The sequence below is a fragment of the Caretta caretta genome, chromosome 3, assembly GCF_965140235.1.
Source record: "Caretta caretta isolate rCarCar2 chromosome 3, rCarCar1.hap1, whole genome shotgun sequence".
Taxonomy (NCBI): domain Eukaryota; kingdom Metazoa; phylum Chordata; order Testudines; family Cheloniidae; genus Caretta; species Caretta caretta.
In genome coordinates, this window is record NC_134208.1 from 40,990,738 (window position 1) to 41,008,625 (window position 17,888).

General features: G+C 39.2%; 1 protein-coding gene across 8 annotated transcripts in view; it reads left to right on the forward strand.

Moving 5' to 3' along the window:
• Positions 1 to 17,888, forward strand: part of DLGAP2 (DLG associated protein 2) — a 701,029-nt gene that overhangs the window by 614,313 nt on the left and 68,828 nt on the right. For all 8 annotated transcript variants that reach the window (XM_048845341.2, XM_048845340.2, XM_048845342.2 and 5 more), the window contains 2 exons: positions 800 to 1,011; positions 15,358 to 15,505. In XM_048845341.2, coding sequence (XP_048701298.1) covers positions 800 to 1,011; positions 15,358 to 15,505 — 360 coding nt within the window. The remainder of the gene's footprint in view (positions 1 to 799; positions 1,012 to 15,357; positions 15,506 to 17,888) is intronic.

Here is a 17,888-nt window from a genome sequence, read left to right on the forward strand (position 1 = left end):
CCCTTAATTTTAACCATGTGAGTTTCTGCATGCCTATATCATAGCTTGAAACAGCACTGCTTCCAATTCTGAGTTTATGTTGGGTAGAGACTTCATCTCATGCTGAATTACTTGGAAGATTTGTGATGCAGACAGTTATGAGCATGTAGCCATCAAACTCATTTTCACTTGTTTCCTAAGTCAGAATTTGAACCTAGATCTCCTGATGTATAAAGCTAGTGAGGAGTGATGGATTGTCTAGTAACTAAACATAATGAGCATTTCAAAAACTGCCTAAAATGTATGTATTAATAATTAATTGCCTGTTTTGCTGGTATAGAATGAGATTATACTACAGCCTTCTCTGAATTATTTATTTATCGTTCTTTACAAAAATTACTGTAGAAAACTCCTGCCATTACGCTTGTTTCATAAGAGTCTGAATCATGAACAACAGTAGTCATCTCTCTGAATTCCATCAGGTTGTGACAGAACTACATCTTAATGTTGTTTAAATGCAGTTTTTTTATATTTCATTAGCGATGGTATGTCTGAAAGGCTACAGAATCCCAATATGAGGATAATGGGTAAAGTATTCAGAAGTGCTTGACTCTCGATGAGTTTTAGGCTCCTATGCACATAAGCCACTTTCAAAAGTGTGACTTAGGCTCTTATGTCACTTAGGAACTTTTGAAAATTTTACCCAGTGTCATTGTGCCTGAAGAGTCAAACCTAAATTACTATGTCTTGAAGTGTGGAATATCTACGGCTGTCTCTTAAAATATGATGAGATTCCTGCATATTTTGTGTTTGGTACCAGGTGCCTCAAGATGAATGGGGAGGGTACCCTGTTGGCGGTAAAGACGAGGAGATCCCCTGCAGGAGAATGAGAAGTGGGAGTTATATTAAAGCCATGGGAGATGAGGAAAGCGGAGATTCTGACACTAGCCCTAAAACATCACCAAAGGTAGCAGTTCGACCAGAGTCATTATTAAAATCCATTGGACAGAGACCACTTGGAGATCACCCAAAGTAAGCTTCACCAAACTTTGTCACATATCTTACTAAAAGCCACAATGACTCAGGTCATTTTTTTATGATGTTTTGATGTGATTACAACAAACGGGTTTCATGAAATATATATATTTAATATATAAATAGATAAATACACACAGCAAAAAATACAGCAATACTACATTTGTGTCATCTATAACTTTTAGTTATAACATGATTCTTTCCATATTGCAACTTTCCCATGTATCAAGTATATTGTATCACACTCATTTAAAAAACAGTATAACGTGTTTTTCTGAGCATCCATAATGGGTGGTCTGTCAAATAAGTAATGTACATAGCTCAGTGGTTTGAGCCTTGGCCTGCTAAACCCAGGGTTGTGAGTTCAATCCTTGAGGGAGCCATTTAGGGATCTGGGGCAAAAATTGGGGGTTGGTCCTGCTTTGAGCAAGGGGCTGGGCTAGATGACCTCCTGAGGTCCCTTCCAACCCTGATATTCAATGATTTTACATATTATAATTGTCTGGATGTGTATTTACATAATGGAGCCAGCCTTGTGCTTCTAGTAGGTTTTTATTTTTGTCTTTTTTTAAAAATGTACCATTACAACACTACACATTTGAGTATTTTGGAGCGGTAAATGTTCAAAGCGGTAGCATCGCTCCAGTTCTGCAACTTCCATTAATGGACATTCCACATAGCTTCGGAATTCTGTGAGAAATGCACCAAGCAAAGAAACTGAGGCTGAGGCTGGTTGACAATTTGACCTTTATCCACCAACTGTGCTGTAGATATTACCATATATGCAGTACCTTAGTGATGCACACTTTTATAATAATAATAGTAATAATAAAAAACCTCAACTAAATTATCATCTGTTTGGCTTCATTAAATAAAAGAATTTAGTTAGCAGATTGGAGGAAAAATAATGTTCACAGTACCAACAATAACCAATGTCATAAAAGCAACATGGAATCTAAAATCTTGCTTCAGAAGACAGTTCTAAGAGTGTAGTGTGCTATTTATTTATGCAACGTAAAGGACGTTCTGTTCTCTTCATAGAAATCAAAAATTACACGTTTAAATAAGATATATGTTATAAAGGGCAGCTTTTTATAATCCACGGTATTCATAACGCAGGAGCTTATCAGTAGGTCATTGTGAAAAGTCTATCGATTTTGCCATGTTTTGCAAATATACTGTACAAAACCAAAATATTAAAAACAAAGAACAGTACTAATGCAGTATACTACAAATGACGGAAATCAATGGCAGATTTGCTGCTGATTTCAATTGTAGCAGGATCAGGTTCATTTTAGCATTGTAGAAAATGATTAAAGGCTTATTTGTGGCTTTGCCACAAGCCCTGAGCCAAGGGCAGCACGTATGTGAACTGTTTCAGGACCAGACCATGAACAAGATTGTGACTGAGAGCCACTTTCTGATTCCTGGTTATCAACTTGCCCAATACCAGATTCAGGTTATGTCCCCTGATGCACCAGCTCAGCTGCATTGATTGGCTTGTCCACAGTGATCAGGTAGCTTGTACAGAGAAGTAAGTAGGTACTTATACTCCTTACTCCCTTGTTCCGGTACATAAAATGGTTCAGAATTGAGCTCTACAAGAGCACTAATGTCTTTGACTCAAAAAAAAAACTGCACTGACATTTTAAATGTAGACAAGCCCTAAGGAAGAGGTTTTTTAAGTATTTAGGTGGCTAAAGATGCAGGTAGGTTCCGATAGTGGCTTTTTCAAAAGATAGCATACCTTTAAATCCCTTTAAAAATCTGTCCCTTAGTCTCTCATCTGACAGATGCATTTTCTTTTAATAGTATCATGATACACAAAGCAAACACTAGAATAGTGCAAATCCTACTGCTATAACGTTGTGTGAAAGACTTACCAGTATAATTTACTGCATTTAAGTAAAATATAATATAATAAAGCCTTCTGTGTTGGAGACAGAAGCGGATTCAAATATCTGTCCTATTTCATGTTTGTTCCTTCTTGGAATAGTGCCAATGCTCATATTTGTCTTGGAAATTGTTTTGACTTCCTTTGGTCAGGAGTGGAAAAATTCAACATTTTTTGCTTTGTGGTTAGGTTTGCAAGGGGGCTGCCTGATATATAATCTGGGATCCTACATCAAAATATGGACTTTAGGAAGTAAAACACCAACTTTTTCCATTCAGTCCACTGTTTGCTGGTAGAAAAGCATTTAACCTCAAGTTATAGAATTTCTGATCTTATTGGCAACAGTCATGCAGATGAATAATCATGTGGTGCTAGAGTTTTCCATTATGCTTTTGAAGCACCTCAAGAGAAACTTACCTTTGTAAATATGAAGAGTGAAGTGAAAATGAGCTAGGTCAGGTAACAATAAAAATGACAATGTGTTGTGTATATTTTGCCTACTGCTTCTCTAAATAACAGACTTTACTATAGCAATAGATCCTCCATATGCATTGGATATATATGGTATGTGTTGTGATATTTAATTTATGAATCTGACAGGTATTTAGGACAAATTATGTATTTGGCTAACAACAAGAAATAAGCACAGTATTGATACTGCTATAATTTAGCCTGGCTGTACTCAGTATTCTGTATTCAGGAGAGACTCTCCTGTCTATGTGTGTGAGTGAGTCCATTGGAGTGAACAGGAAGTATGACATTGCATGGTGTCATTTAAAACATTTGAACTTCCTGCTGAAGCTTAACCCTTTATAGCCCAAGTATAACATAAGAACAAAAAAGAAATATAGAATTTGTTGTACTGGATCTGTTCTGCAATCATCTGCCTCTGACAGTGGCCAGCACCCCATGCTCGCAGGGTGGTGGCAGTTATGGTGAGTTTAGATATAGCATCCTTCTCATGAAATACTGCTTGGTAGGCATGCAGACAGGAAGCTTGTCTTTGTATAGTCTTGTGAAGGATCATGCAGGGGACAAATTTAATCCTGCTTCCATGCTATATTAATTAATACACTATTTCACTGTCACCCTTTGCTGCATGTAGCTGATCCATCCCTGTTTAAATTGTTAAGTTTAAAACTTATTTTTTTAAAAATATGTTCTGTATTTATTTTAGACATGGCTTCTGTAGAGTGTGGTGCTGACGGAATAATTTCAGTTGAGGAGATGGGAAGAATAATTAGCTGCAGAAAAATTATGTTAATCTTGTATTTGCTCTTTTTATTAATCTTTGCTTTTTTTCATCCTCCTGACAGTAGAAGTCCAGCTGCACACTTCATTAGCAGCTTTCCAAGTTTCTGCAGTGAACTAGCAGCCAGCTAGGAGTCTCAGACGGTACATCTATACAGGAACAAAAAATCCACAGCTCCCCCGGGTCAGTTGACTCGGACTTGCAGGGCTGAGGCTCTGGAGCTGAAAATTGCTGTGTAGATATTCAGGCTCAGGCTGGGGTTGCAGGGTCCCAGAGCTTGGTCTCCAGCCCAAGTCTGAACATCTACAAAGCAATTTTTAGCCCTGCAGCCCGAGCCCCAAGTCAGCTGACTCAGGCCAGCCCTGGCAGTCATACTGCGAGTTTTTTATCCCCATGTAGACTTACCCAAAGGGCTGAAAGCGGAGATTTACCAAGAACAAGATAGCTTTTTACAAAGTCTTATCAAACTAACAGGGCAATTGCCAGGCCAATGGCATAGCTGCTTCCTCTACTGTCATTCAGGAGATGTGGGTTAGACTGCTCCCTGGGTTGGGAGAGAATGCTTGAGGGGTAACAGGCTTAGCCCCTGGGAAAAGAGATGTTTTGCAGTGCTGAAGAGCAAGCCATCTGGCTAATGGCTGGACGTTGAAACTGGACAAATTCAGACTGGAAAGAAGGTGTGATTTTTTTAAGTGAGAATAATTAGCCCTTGGAACAGTTTACCAGGGTTATGGTGGATTCACCATCACTGTAAATTTTTAAATCAAGATTGGATGTTTGTCTGAAAGATATACTTTAACCATTATTTTGAGGAAGTTAAGTGGCCTGTGCTATACAGGAGGTCACAATCATTCATTCTGGCCTTGGAATCCATGAGCCTGTAAAGTAAAAAGTATCTTTTATGCCAGTGATGCTCAATTAGATCTACCCATGGACCCATTTGAGAATTTTATGACAAGAGGCAGGCCATTTGCGCAGAAGGCTGGCAAAAAAACAAAAACAAAAAAAACTTCAGCTGCCAATACATAAAGACCTTAATTGCAACATACGTGTTACTGTTCTATCTTCTAACAAAGTTTATAAATCAACATTATTACCTTTGTTTCTGGCAATCTCTAATGGTAGATGTGACATCGACAATCTCTGGCAAGCTTTGTGAAGAGTGATTTGTAGGAGGTCAGGAGAAGGCGCGTGCATTAGTGAAGATACTTACCTGTCAAATGATTGTGATGTTGGTTTTTTATAATGTTCCTGGTAAAAAATCCAGATTTGCAGAGGTACGTTGATTTGAACATCATTAAAAGACTAGATTCTGGCTATTCTGAAACTGGTCAACCTACTGAGTCCAGAAATTACAAAGTCTCACTTCTTTCAGTTTTGCTTTGAAGACAACTGAGCTCTGGAGCTTTACAATTTCTAATTGAAAGACATCTTCATCAACTGAATCAAGAATGTTCTTTGCATCAGAAGGGCAAGGTCCATTGGCAGAGCCAGGAAACCGTTCATGAACAAATAAAAGCAAATCCTTGGGAATTTTAAGATTCTCAAATCACATTTTAAAATTTTCAGTCAGATTGTTTAGAATTTCGTGCATTGTTTTTGTCATCAGTTGTTTGTTTCATGTGTGTGTTCTCTGCGTGCTACTGGCTCTGGCCAGATAACCTGTACAGCGGGCTCTGATTGAACTGCCCAAGAAGACCACAGACTCTGATCAGTAGCGAAAACGCTTGGCCAGGTTTATTGTCAACAAAGCATGTTCCTGGTTTCCTGGATCAATGTATGCCCATTACAATGGACTCAGCTCAGTGAACAGCGGTACTTTCTGTTCCCCTCTCAGCTGGACAAAGACACACCTTCTGTGACCCCTCTTTTATATACTGTTACAAGTAAGTTACTTGTTGCCCCTCTGACGTGGTTAGTTACCACTCTTTGCATTGTACATGTTGGTTCAATTTGATTAAAACGTCTCTATCCATTAGCTGTCATCCTAATCTTATCTTCAGGAGGAGTCAGTGTGTCCCTATTATCTTCGGAAAGTGTGTTTAGACTTTACTTGATATCAGGGTGTTCTGGTACCACCCTTCTGGAATGTGTTTACGTGAGTGTCCTGTGCCTAGCACTTCTTAGGAACATTTGCATTTTTGAAATACCAGCCCTGTTCTTGCCTGTTCTGGGAACCTGCAAGTAGGCATGTTTTGTAACAGGACCTGAGTTCGGCTCACAGCCTGATTTTGCTTTATATCAGCAGGTCCTGACTACTTTAGTTCAGGCCTTAGGCTTCATACCAGGCCTCATGTGTCAAGCTTTCTCATTCTACTTCAGTTTTCAACTAAATTTCATCTGTAGAAACAACACAACAAGTGCAACATCTTTCCTGTTAAGCTTGTCTGAAAGATTTCAAGATTCCTCTGAAAGGCACACACTTTTTCAAACAGATTCCCCAACACTGCTTGCACAGCCTTGGAGCTGCAAGTTGAGGGAATTGAAGTGACCAGTAATATCCCACAGAAAAGCTACCTGTGACATAGAGGGGGCATAATTCATAAATTCCAAGAACTTGCAACCCTTGTTGGTCTCGTGGTTTGAAGGAAATTATATTATTTCTTTTTGAAGTTCAAAAAACCTTTGTAACATGTATCCCCCCTTAACCAACTAACATTGTTGTGCTGCTACAGGTCATTATATTAGTCTGAAACGTCAAGTAAAAGAGCTTTAAAAAGATGATGTTGCAAGCTAGAAGTTGAGCATATGTAGTTCACCAATCTGATTACAAGACCCATTCTTTTTTTAAAGTCCCCAGACAAATTACTGCCCAGGTCAGTCTGGTGAATGATGGGTATATTGCTGCCAAATGTGAAGCAAAGCCCTTCTCTTTCCCTGTCCTGGAGGGACCTCCATGTGTAACAAGTAAGTTTACTTTCTGCAGATCTAAACTGTTTTATTCAAAAATGCCTTTTACCTTTTCAAAAATGATCTCTCCTGGTGTGTAGGTTTCTAATGGTATTAAGCACAAAACTTCTTCCTTGAAAATTTTACCCTCATAAAATGTAACAAACAGTGATAGCTGGGCAGTGTCACTTAAATCACTTGATTCGTCCACTGCAAGAGACATGTATTTGGCTTTTTTTTTTTATTGGAAAGGAGGGCTGACAAATCATCCTCATAAATTACTTCCAATCTTCACATTGCCATGGAATCAGAGAGGGATCTTGCTTCACATGGTTCACAATGTCAATGAAATGTCATCTTTGTTTTTGTCTCCGTGAAAAAGCTCCTCCAGCATTTCCAACATGCACTCCTTCGCAGACTTGGCATCCAGGAAAGGCTTTTTCTTTTTAGCTAGTACCAACATTATCCAAAGAGAACCAGCTGCAAAGGCAATGCATGGGAGACGGGGACATGCAGGGTCACGTGCCTTCCCCCCGGATTTGCTGCTTTGCTTGTACTGAGCATGGTCACACAGACTGATCTCAGTAACACTGCTGAAGCCAGCCACCCTCACTCTGCTTCCCCACTATCAGTAGGCACAGGATGTCTCTGAGCAGCTGTTGCTTTTTCCTGCACAGTCACTGATGTTGTGAGAATGACATTTGAAGTGTGATATGAAGACTTCAGATTTTCAGGTTTGTCACACCTTGCAACACTGCCAGGAGAATAAGCCATGTTGAAGTTACTTTGCTTTGATTCAAAGTGGTGCTCATGTTGACCATCTTATAGATGGAGATGGTGGTTTGGCATATTAAATACAAAGGTTTTGTGTTTAAATGAGGTGGCATAATAAAAAGAAAATCTGCTGTCCAGTTTGGGTTAAAAGCTTGTTTTTTGCTGTCGACTTTATGACGTTTACTCCCACTCACATTCATTTTTGGCTCCATTTCCATCACTAATGAAAAATGAGTGGTGTCCTAGCTCAATCATAGCCAATGTGATCTTGAGAACTTAAGATCCAGTAAGCAATGCTTCATTTGTTCCAGGGCTGAATTTGTCCCGGCACCTCTAAGCTTGGCAGTTCATAACCCCAGCACCCGGCCATTCTCCAGCCACCCAGCCAGTGCTTAATTTGTGCCGGGGCTTGCCAGGACTGAGCCCGGCACTTCTTTCATTACAAATTAAGCACTGCCAGTAAGTTACTTACTAAGGAAGTCATAGGCAAATGATAGGCCGATCATCACTGTTTGGGAATTTAATTATAAATATTTTTAAGGTGAGCTGGTGGGCCACACAGGAAGCCTTGATAGGTCACATTTGGCCCATGGGCCACCTGTTGAGTATCACTGTTTTATGGGTTCAGAAGGAAGTCCCATCCATTCTTCCTTGCAGAAAGAATAGTCATTGGTCTTGAACAATGCAAGATACCTTTGTTCCCCCAGTTGCTGAGCATGTTGCCCTTTACCAGCATTCGTTCCAAACCCAGGAAATTCGTTCCAAACCCCAAACGCCTGACCACTAGAGAACACTACCACTATGTTATTGGCTTGAAATACAAGGCCACCAGATTAGGATGGGAACGTCAGTGGGTGATGGGGGTAAATCTTCAGGCTCTGACAAGAGTGTGTGAAGCTTCACAGACCTGTAATTCATCCCAATGATGTACAGAAACAATCATGTACAAGGGCAAGTATCACAACCATGAATTTACAACTTCTGATGACAAAGCCTTTTTTTCCCAAAGTTGCCTGTTCACTTCTGCTCTCAACTTGTGTCTTACTTTTACTTTTCTTTTAATTTAAAAGGCTGAGTTAAGAGGCGTTTTTGTTTTTCTTATTTAATCTCCTACCATAAAAAGTGAATGCATATAAATGCTCTCTGCCAGAGGCAAGAATTTGAAAAATAAGATGTTTTCAGTTAGAGAAGCAGAAAAAAATGCATAAATTAAATTCTGGTTTTCCTGATGTGACTTTTATTTCATTTTTTAGGTTACATGAAGTCATCTTGTGAGGGCCCTATTCAGTACAGTACTTGTGTGCTTCGTCCCATCAACTATAATCCCATCAACTAAATCCCATCAACTATAATGGAATTTAAGCACCTGCTTACGTGCCTTGTTCAGTACAGATGGACTTTAGCCCATGTTTAAGTGTTTTGCTGAATTAGGGCCTGTTACAAAAATATAGATATGTACATAATGGAAAAATAAATCAAGTAAAAGCAGAAGAATATAAGAAGCAGCCTGTCAGAGAAAATGGGTAAAGTTTTCAAAAGTACCTAAGTGATGTAGAAGCCTAAGTTTAATTGAAAGTTAATGGGACTTAGGTGCCTAAGTCATATAGAGGCTTTTGACAATTTTACCCTGTATCTCTGATTTCTGTAGGCCACCGTTTTGGGAAGCAAAGCATGAAGTGAGGGTAATGATTAGAAAATTGCTACAATAAAAATATTCTGCATACTGAATTATGATATAAATCACAGTGTTGGTCATGCTCCTGCCTAAATACATTAATCACAGCTAAACACAACCAACTTTACAAAAAAAATTTCAAAATTTTACATCATAAATCGTTCACCATAACAACCAGCCATTAAATCATCTTTAAGTGTTCCTTTAAAGATAATATTACAGAATTAAGAAGGCATTAAATTTCTCTGACATAAAAAAGAGGACCTCTGTTTCCTTCCAATAATTAATAGAAATTTCACAGGGAAAGAAACAGCATCCTATGCCCTGTTCCTAACACGGTCTCACTTTAATAAATGGAATGTGCAATATCTAAGATGAGTTTGTCAAAAAGGGAAAATAGATGGCTACTTTCCTATGCAGAAAACCTTTTTAATTTCATTTGGCCCAAAACCTGATCTCTATCATAGTCAGACCAAAAAGAAAGTATTATAGTTTGGCAAAGCATAGAAAGTAAATTTTCCACTATAGAGAAATTAACTAGATTTATAGGCACCTGCTATATTTCAAGGAACCCAAAATAGCTATTCTAGCCTTAAGGGAAAGTCAAACTTAGTATCTACAGTCCTGGGTTTGCAACTGACTGAAGGTGGGCACTTCCACTCTCCCATGCAGAAAGCCCCATTGACGTCAGCAGGGCTCCACAATTACTGTGTGAATCTCAGCTTCTACAGAATGGCACTGTTCATTTGTAAGATCCAGGTTTCTGAGCTATTTTATGCATATCCAAACACTGAATTAAGATACATCTGGGTAGAGAAATGAATATCCATTGAAATGCAAATCCCTCAATAAAATAGGTTATGATGACTGATGAAACACTGCTAATATTAATATACCTGCTTGTTAAGTGTGAAGCCTCAGGTCTTTAACAAATTTTATGTAACCTTTTTATCACAGAATAATGCTTCTGCATCTCACTTACTGACAGTTAAAGGTGGTTGTATTTTCTTTAACGTTATCATTCATTCTTAGATTTTGTACTAATACGGTGGTGATCCTGGACATTTTTTTAAAAAGTCAGAAATACAGTGTTGGAACATTACAGTTACCTATGTCCTACAGGGCATGTTTTGCCCTCAGAGTGAATTCCATTGAATGATATTGGGTTCCTGTAAATCAGACACACCCTTCATAAACTTGGTGGAATTTTAAGAACTCAACAGTGAGATTCTGTGCTTCGCCTCTAAGCACGGAACTCACAGCCCTGGAGAGTGCAACTAACATGGTTTTAACATACCGTTTGCACCCTTCTAGCCCTGGGCTGCTCCAGAGGCTGAACCAACTCCCAGTGTAACTCTAGAGAGGTGTCCAAGGGCTTGTCTTCACTACCGGGGTAAGTCGACCTAAGTTACGCTACTCCAGCTATATGAACAATGTAGCTGGAGTCGACACAGCTTAGGTCGACTTACCCCTGTGTCTTCCCTGTGCTGCATCAATGGGAGACGCTCTCCAGTCGACTTCCCTTACTCTTTTCGGAGAGGTGGAGTACTGGTGTCAACTGGAGAGTGCTCTGCCGTTGATTTAGCAGGTCTTTACTAGATTGACCCCTGCTGCATCGATTGCAGCATCAATCTCCCTATAGTGAAGACCAGCCCTAAGTTAAAACAGCCTGTTCCCAGTGAGTAGCACTGCCTAAAATCTGCTGAAGCCCAGGATTGGACTGTACCAATGTGAATATATTTTGTGTCCATTGTATCTGTTTAACAGCCACATAAAAAGTAAAGGAAGGCAGATTTCTGAAAATAAAAGTGCTTGCTGTTAACTTAACAGAAGACCCTTTTGTGATGATAGTCTGAAGAGATACAGCCATTTATAAATCATATGAAGTTAGCACCTCGCTCTCCTCAGAAATGCATACTTTAAAAATAATGATTAAAATTATTGATTTCAAATTAGCTTTGCAATAAATATAGCAATAGACCAGAGCAGACACAAAGGTTCAAACTAATTGTTATTTTCTCTGGCAGCAGAGAAAACCAGCGGTTACTTTTGAAAATTCAGCTGTAAAGTACGAAGCTAGATATGTAATGCTGGAGGAAATGGATCCCTAGGCACAGCATGATATTTGATCATCCATGATATTAGCTTATCTTGCCTAACTGCAGATGTTATTAGTAATTCCAGTCTTTTAAAATTCAGCCACACTAGTTTTTATGTTTACTCCTTGGTTCAATGAATTCCACAGGTTGACGAGATATTATGCTACCTTAAAAATGTCAAAACAATAAAACAAAAAATCCTTCCTTTCTTTGGTTCTAAACATACAGTACTGCCCTTTAATTTCCTTGAGCATCTCCTTTCTCTTCTTCTAAAATTGGGTAGGAGGAAAAGATGGACAGATTACATTTCACTAAGTCTTCCATAATTTTCTCAAATCTCCTCTTTTTTTCCTTTTCAGGATAAATAAAATTAGACCTGATTCCTAAATACAGTAACTCTTCACTTAACGTTGTAGTTATGTTCCTGAAAAATGTGACTTTAAGTGAAACAATGTTAAGAGAATCCAATTTCCCCATAAGAATTAATGTAAATGGGGGGGTTAGGTTTCAGGGAAATTTTTTTTTGCCAGACAAAAGGACTAGGCACGCCTCCCCCCTTGGCGTCCCCCCCCCCCGGTGGCAATCAGCTGGCTTGCAGCGTTTTGGAGGTGGGGGGGGAGAGGAGTGAGGACTTGGTGCACAGGCTCCGCCTCCTTCCCTACCCTCCCTCCCTTCTAAATGCCAGAAGCCAGCTGATTGCTGTGGGCAGGAGGCAGGGGAGGGAGGGGGAAGGCACACTGAGTCCTCGCTCCTCCCCCTCCCTCCTGCCCGGGGCAATCAGCTGGCTTGCCGCATTCAGGAGGCAAGGGGAGCCTGTGCGCCAAGTCCTCGCTCCTCCCTCCTGCCTCCAAAACGCCGCAAGCCAGCTGATTGCTGCCTGTCCATTGCCTGGGAAAGCAACTGAAGAGGCAAAGAGCTGGTAGCCAAATCTCCTCCATTAACATCCACCACTACAACAGGGGAAGAGGAGAGGAAATGGCTGCAACCCTCATGACTGGAATGTGTGTATATGTACTATAGTGCTCTGCTGTATGGAATGTTAGACTTTCTCTAGCATTTAGCAGTGTCTTGGCCTCTGCTATTGGTCTGTGAGGAGAATAGAAGATCTTCTGGTACTAAGAATAAATTACAGTTATCTTCTCGATCAAGTGGTAGAACTGTGACCTTTGGCTGTCACAGTTGCACAATTTTAGTCCATAAATAATATTGGTCAATCATATTTCACATTCTGATCAGCAGGAAAATGACATAAAAAGTTTATTAATTGAACCCCATATCTACAAATACATTTCCAGTGAGGACAAATTAGAAACCAAACTTTGACGCTTATTTCATTTTATTTTAAAAAATGATTTTTATTTTAATTTATTTTAACACTATTTGCAATAATATATGTAGAGCATTCAGCAGCCTGCTGAGAAGCAGACACTGGGATCAGAAAAGTGATTTTTCCTTGGCAAAAAGGCAATCTTTGACTTTAATCCACTGCTACAATGGCGTGGTGAGGAAGTACAGTGGTGCAAACACAGTATGTTGGATGATGAGGCAGACCGTGCCTCCAGCAGCATTGGGTCAGAGCACAGAGCAGCTGCTGCTACATGCTATATGTTGTAACAGAGTGCATGCAGTATGTGCTGTCCCCATGACATACCAACACAGGGGAAAAGGAACCATATTGCAGCCCATTTTGAGTTTCCTAACACTGTTGGGGTTTGTTGGTACTAGGGTATTTTTTTAACCCTCAAATGAATTAATTGCCCATCTGCCATGGGTAAAGAACAAACCTAGCATTCCATTTTTGTGTTCTTGTTTATACAGTGCCTAGCACAGTACAGTCTTGGTCCATGATTGAGGCTCCTAGGTGCTACTATAATACAAATAATAATGATGATAAGATTCTGCTAACTTGGGACAAAGAACTTTACTTCACCTGGGGTAAAGAATAAATATCTGTAGTTTGCATCAAATGTTTGTGGAGTGTTCACACTGGCACCAATGCGCTAACGACCTCAAATTAATTGCCAATTAACTCAAGATAAAAGAAGTCTAGTGTTGCCATGTCTTGTTGGCGTTAGAGTTCCCTGTTCCTAGTGTGCCTAGACTGTGCATGGTGCTTGAGCATGCTGTAAATGGATGCGGAGGCTCCCTGCTCTTTTTCCTGCACCCTGTGAACATGCACAGATCTAGTCCCAGGCCTGGAATGCAAGTGCAGGTTGCTTTAGTGCCCATGCTAGTGCATGAGGTGTAAGAGAGAGGGAGCAATGAGCATCTTTGTCCCAGAAGCATGGAAGGAAAGACAAGATGTGAGGGATGTGGTTTAAGTGGGCAGCAAATGTATTAAATTATCTAGGAACTACAGCTTGTACCGTGCATGATTCCTTTCTTAGTCATTCGGTGGAAATGAGTCAGACCCTAAGCCCTCCACAGCTCATCCCAGCCCGTTGCTGGGAAACCACGGCCCTCCTCCCATCTGAGGGTTAAGGGGCTGAGGAAAGGGTGTTATCCCTTTGCTGTACCATACATTGGGACCCCCAACCCCATTCCTCAGCTTCCTTAGGTGATGCTTTCCCTGAGTCCCCTTCCAATGCCAGCTATCACGGAACTGGACCCACTACAGAACAACTGCCTGGACACCTGTTAAGATGAGACAACTTGAACATTAAAACTCCTGACCTACCCACTGGGTATGTGAGCTCCTGTGGGAAAGGCAAAAAATCCCACCCTGATCAATCCAGCAGTGAGGGGAACATTCCTTCCCAGTCCCATAAGTCAGTTACAGCAATGGGCATAGCAGACCAGGCTATGTAGTAAAACTGCAGACATTGGCAAGGGGAGAATTGAGGGCAGCTGCTTTTAACTCAAGCTGCCTAAAAACCTATGACTTTACAGTGAGATAATGACATACAGTATCCTGCTGTAAAATCCTACTGGAGACACGGCTCTGTAGTTTTTAATGTGTTGTAGCTAGGGCAGGTCAGCTGCCTCTGGGAATATAGTGTTGACCTTGCTTAGCTACATCATAGTAAACCCTATTTATGTCTTTTCTCCACTAGGAAAGCAAGAGAACTTAATGCAGGTTAGTTATCATGTTTAAAGAAAAAAGAAAACTTTTTTGGCAGGGAAGACATAGCCAGTGTCTCTTTAAACAAGACCATCCTCTGGCACAGGAGGTGATGGTGGTGGTGTAAGCTCTGGACACTCAGGGAAAAGTACCTTGAGAGGTGTGTTGTAAAAAGACCGGTTCAGGAGATTTATGCAGTTGTGCTGTGTGCCATTACAAATCATGTTCTTTAGCTGATCCACAGGATATTTTGATCTTCTGTAAATGTATTGATACTTTTAACCTATAAGGCATCTTGAAATCCAGCACCTTGATGAAACAAGATGACAGAGAAGAGTGATTTTTATCCCTGTAGATACATTTCCATTCCTGCAGTAGTTGTTGTTCATATTGATGTTCACATTTTATTTTAGTAAAATGTAACATTTGTAGCCAGGGGAATATTAGTGATATTAATTTACAGTAAAAATGCTGAATGCTTCAAATCATTTTGGTAGTAAACTTAAGGCCAAATTCTCTGCTTATATTAAATGATGCAGCTCTCCTGACTTCAGTAGCACTGTTCCTTTTACGTTGATCAAGAATTTGGCCCCAGGGAGTGCATTTATGATGCTAATACCAATTGCTGTTTTCAGTGTCATAACTGATTCCATCTGGAGTTTTTTTATAGCCTCCTCTTTTTTCCCCTTTCTTTTATAGTCAGAGCTACCTTCAAGCTGCAAGTGATGTGCCTGGGGGCCACAACATGGATCCCTCCGCAAACTACAATTCCCCAAAGTTCCGATCAAGGAATCAGAGCTATATGAGAGCAGTGAGCACACTCAGTCAGGCCAGCTGTGTTAGTCAGGTGGGAATCTATTGTTAAATCTTTTACTGTGAGCTATTTACATATACAGGACTAGCTACTAAAAATGGAAAATTTGTTTTTCTTGATTAATATTAGAGGAGTGAGGATGTAAGTAGTCACAAAGTAATTCAAGCTTCAAGTAATTTAATATTGAATGAAGATGGTATGATTAAAAAGAGACAGTCAAATTGCAAATTATGCCAAAGAACTGCAAAATCAGAATTTCCCTTTTAAGAAATCCACCCTACATATAAATATATACAGTGTTGCCTTTTAGTTTCACTGGGTTCCCACTTTGTCTTGTACAGGAAGAGGGCATGAACAGGAACGCTCAGAGGCTGTTCTCTAGACCATTCATTATTATGTATACCTCTCTCACGTCACCTTTTCATCTTCATACCTCTCTAAATTAAACAAACCTAACCTTTTCAATGTCCCTTCATGTGGAAGTCTGTCCAGGCTTTTAAAAAATGTCATTGCCCCTGTCTGGACATTTACCATTTCTGCTTCATCCTTGTCGAGATGGGATGACCAGAATTCAGTGAGGTATACCATCACTTTATATAATGATATTATGTTAAGTAGTATTCTGTTTCTTCCTTAATATACATTAATATTGTTTGCCTTATTTGACAATCACTATGCACGGAGAAAGTGTTTTTCATTGAGCTGTCCCTAATAATAATTAGGACCTTTTCCTAACTCATTAGAGTAGTGTATATGATGGTTCATATTCTTTCAGGATTCGCAACCTTGCTGTTGTCCACAGTGAATTTCATTTGCCATCCTTTGCTCAATTATCTTGCTTAATTAGATCCTACTGAAGTTCCTCAGTATGTCCTTCGGTCTTGACCAACGTAAATAATTTTGTGTCATCTACATATTTTGCCATTTCACTGTTCAATCTTTTCCAACTCAGAAACATATATATTAAATAACACAGAATATAAACTAAATACATTCAGTTAACAAGTTCTGAGCCTTTGCTATTTCCTGGTCCCTTCCTATGACATCGCACTCTGCATGTTCCATCAATATGATAGCAGTTCAGTGTTTTTATTTCTGTTATATCAATGGGTTCCCTTCCCACCCTCTACTGCTCAGGACTGAATTGAGGGATACTGATGGACTATATATTTAAGAAGTATATATTCACTCTTGCAATTTGTATTTTAAAATTATTATTTTGCAAGTGTCAACAAACTTTGTTTGAAAAAAGTAGTAAGGAATTTCATCATGTAATTATTGACTGAGGCCAAGGTTTTCAAATGTTACAGGTGATTCTGGGTGCCTCCATTTGTGGGTGCCCAACCTGAGATGCCTTCAAGGACCCTGATTTTCACAAAGTGATGAATGTTAATACTTTGAATTAAGCACTGTTAAAGTATCTCAAATTGGGAGGCTCCAAAAATTACTAGTCACTTTTGAAAATCTTGGCATAAGTTATCATAACTCTCTTGGTCAATCGTGTAAGCAAAAGATGATTTAGAATAAGTTTTCTTTTCCCTTCCCAGACTTCATTTATTAGAAATATAAAAATGATAATTTTATGAAGGACAAAATAATTCATTTCACAGTGGACTTAATTGCCAAGATGCCTTTCTAGAAAATTAGAATAACAGCCTTTCATGGGGCTCAGAGGTTCTGTAAGAAATTTCTATATGCTTGATTAATGAAAACTATGGAAAATTTGCAGTGATTTTTCCCCCCAAAATGAATAAGAGTTATTGACCACAATATATAATAAAAAGCAATATCATCCAGATGTGGAGGCTGGTGAGGTTATGAGGTTGACTAGATATTTATATGATTTTGTTTCTTTCATTCTGCTTTAATAAATGATTATATAAAATACATATTATTGTCATTTACTGCTCTCTCCATTATTCAGCTTCTAAATTCTCTTTGGACGAATATTATTTCCACTTATCCAGCCAAATGCTACAATTTGATATTTAGTACATTCCTAATAATTATCCGAGAATGTCTCCGAAATGAATCATACAAATTCATGGTGAAATTAACAATTGTCCAGTGTAAAAAGAGATAGTAAATGGACATAGTAAAACTAAGCTCTTTTTTAACACCAAGCACTTGACATTAATATATTTCAGTCCATGTTGTGATTGGCTAAATAAAAATAATAAAAAAGAAAAATATGACGTGAATAGGGCTAGAAAGAGTGTTTAAAAATGAAATCAGTATGTGGGAACTGATGCTCAGCTGATTTAAATCAGCCTAATTCACTATATTTAATAGAGCAACACCAGTTAACACCATTTATGGCTGTGACACATGGTATTTACACAGTTTCTGTCAGTACAGAGCAGATTATTTCTGTTGGGGTTTCCCCAAGATCTCTTCCACTGCGTTTCCTAAGAAT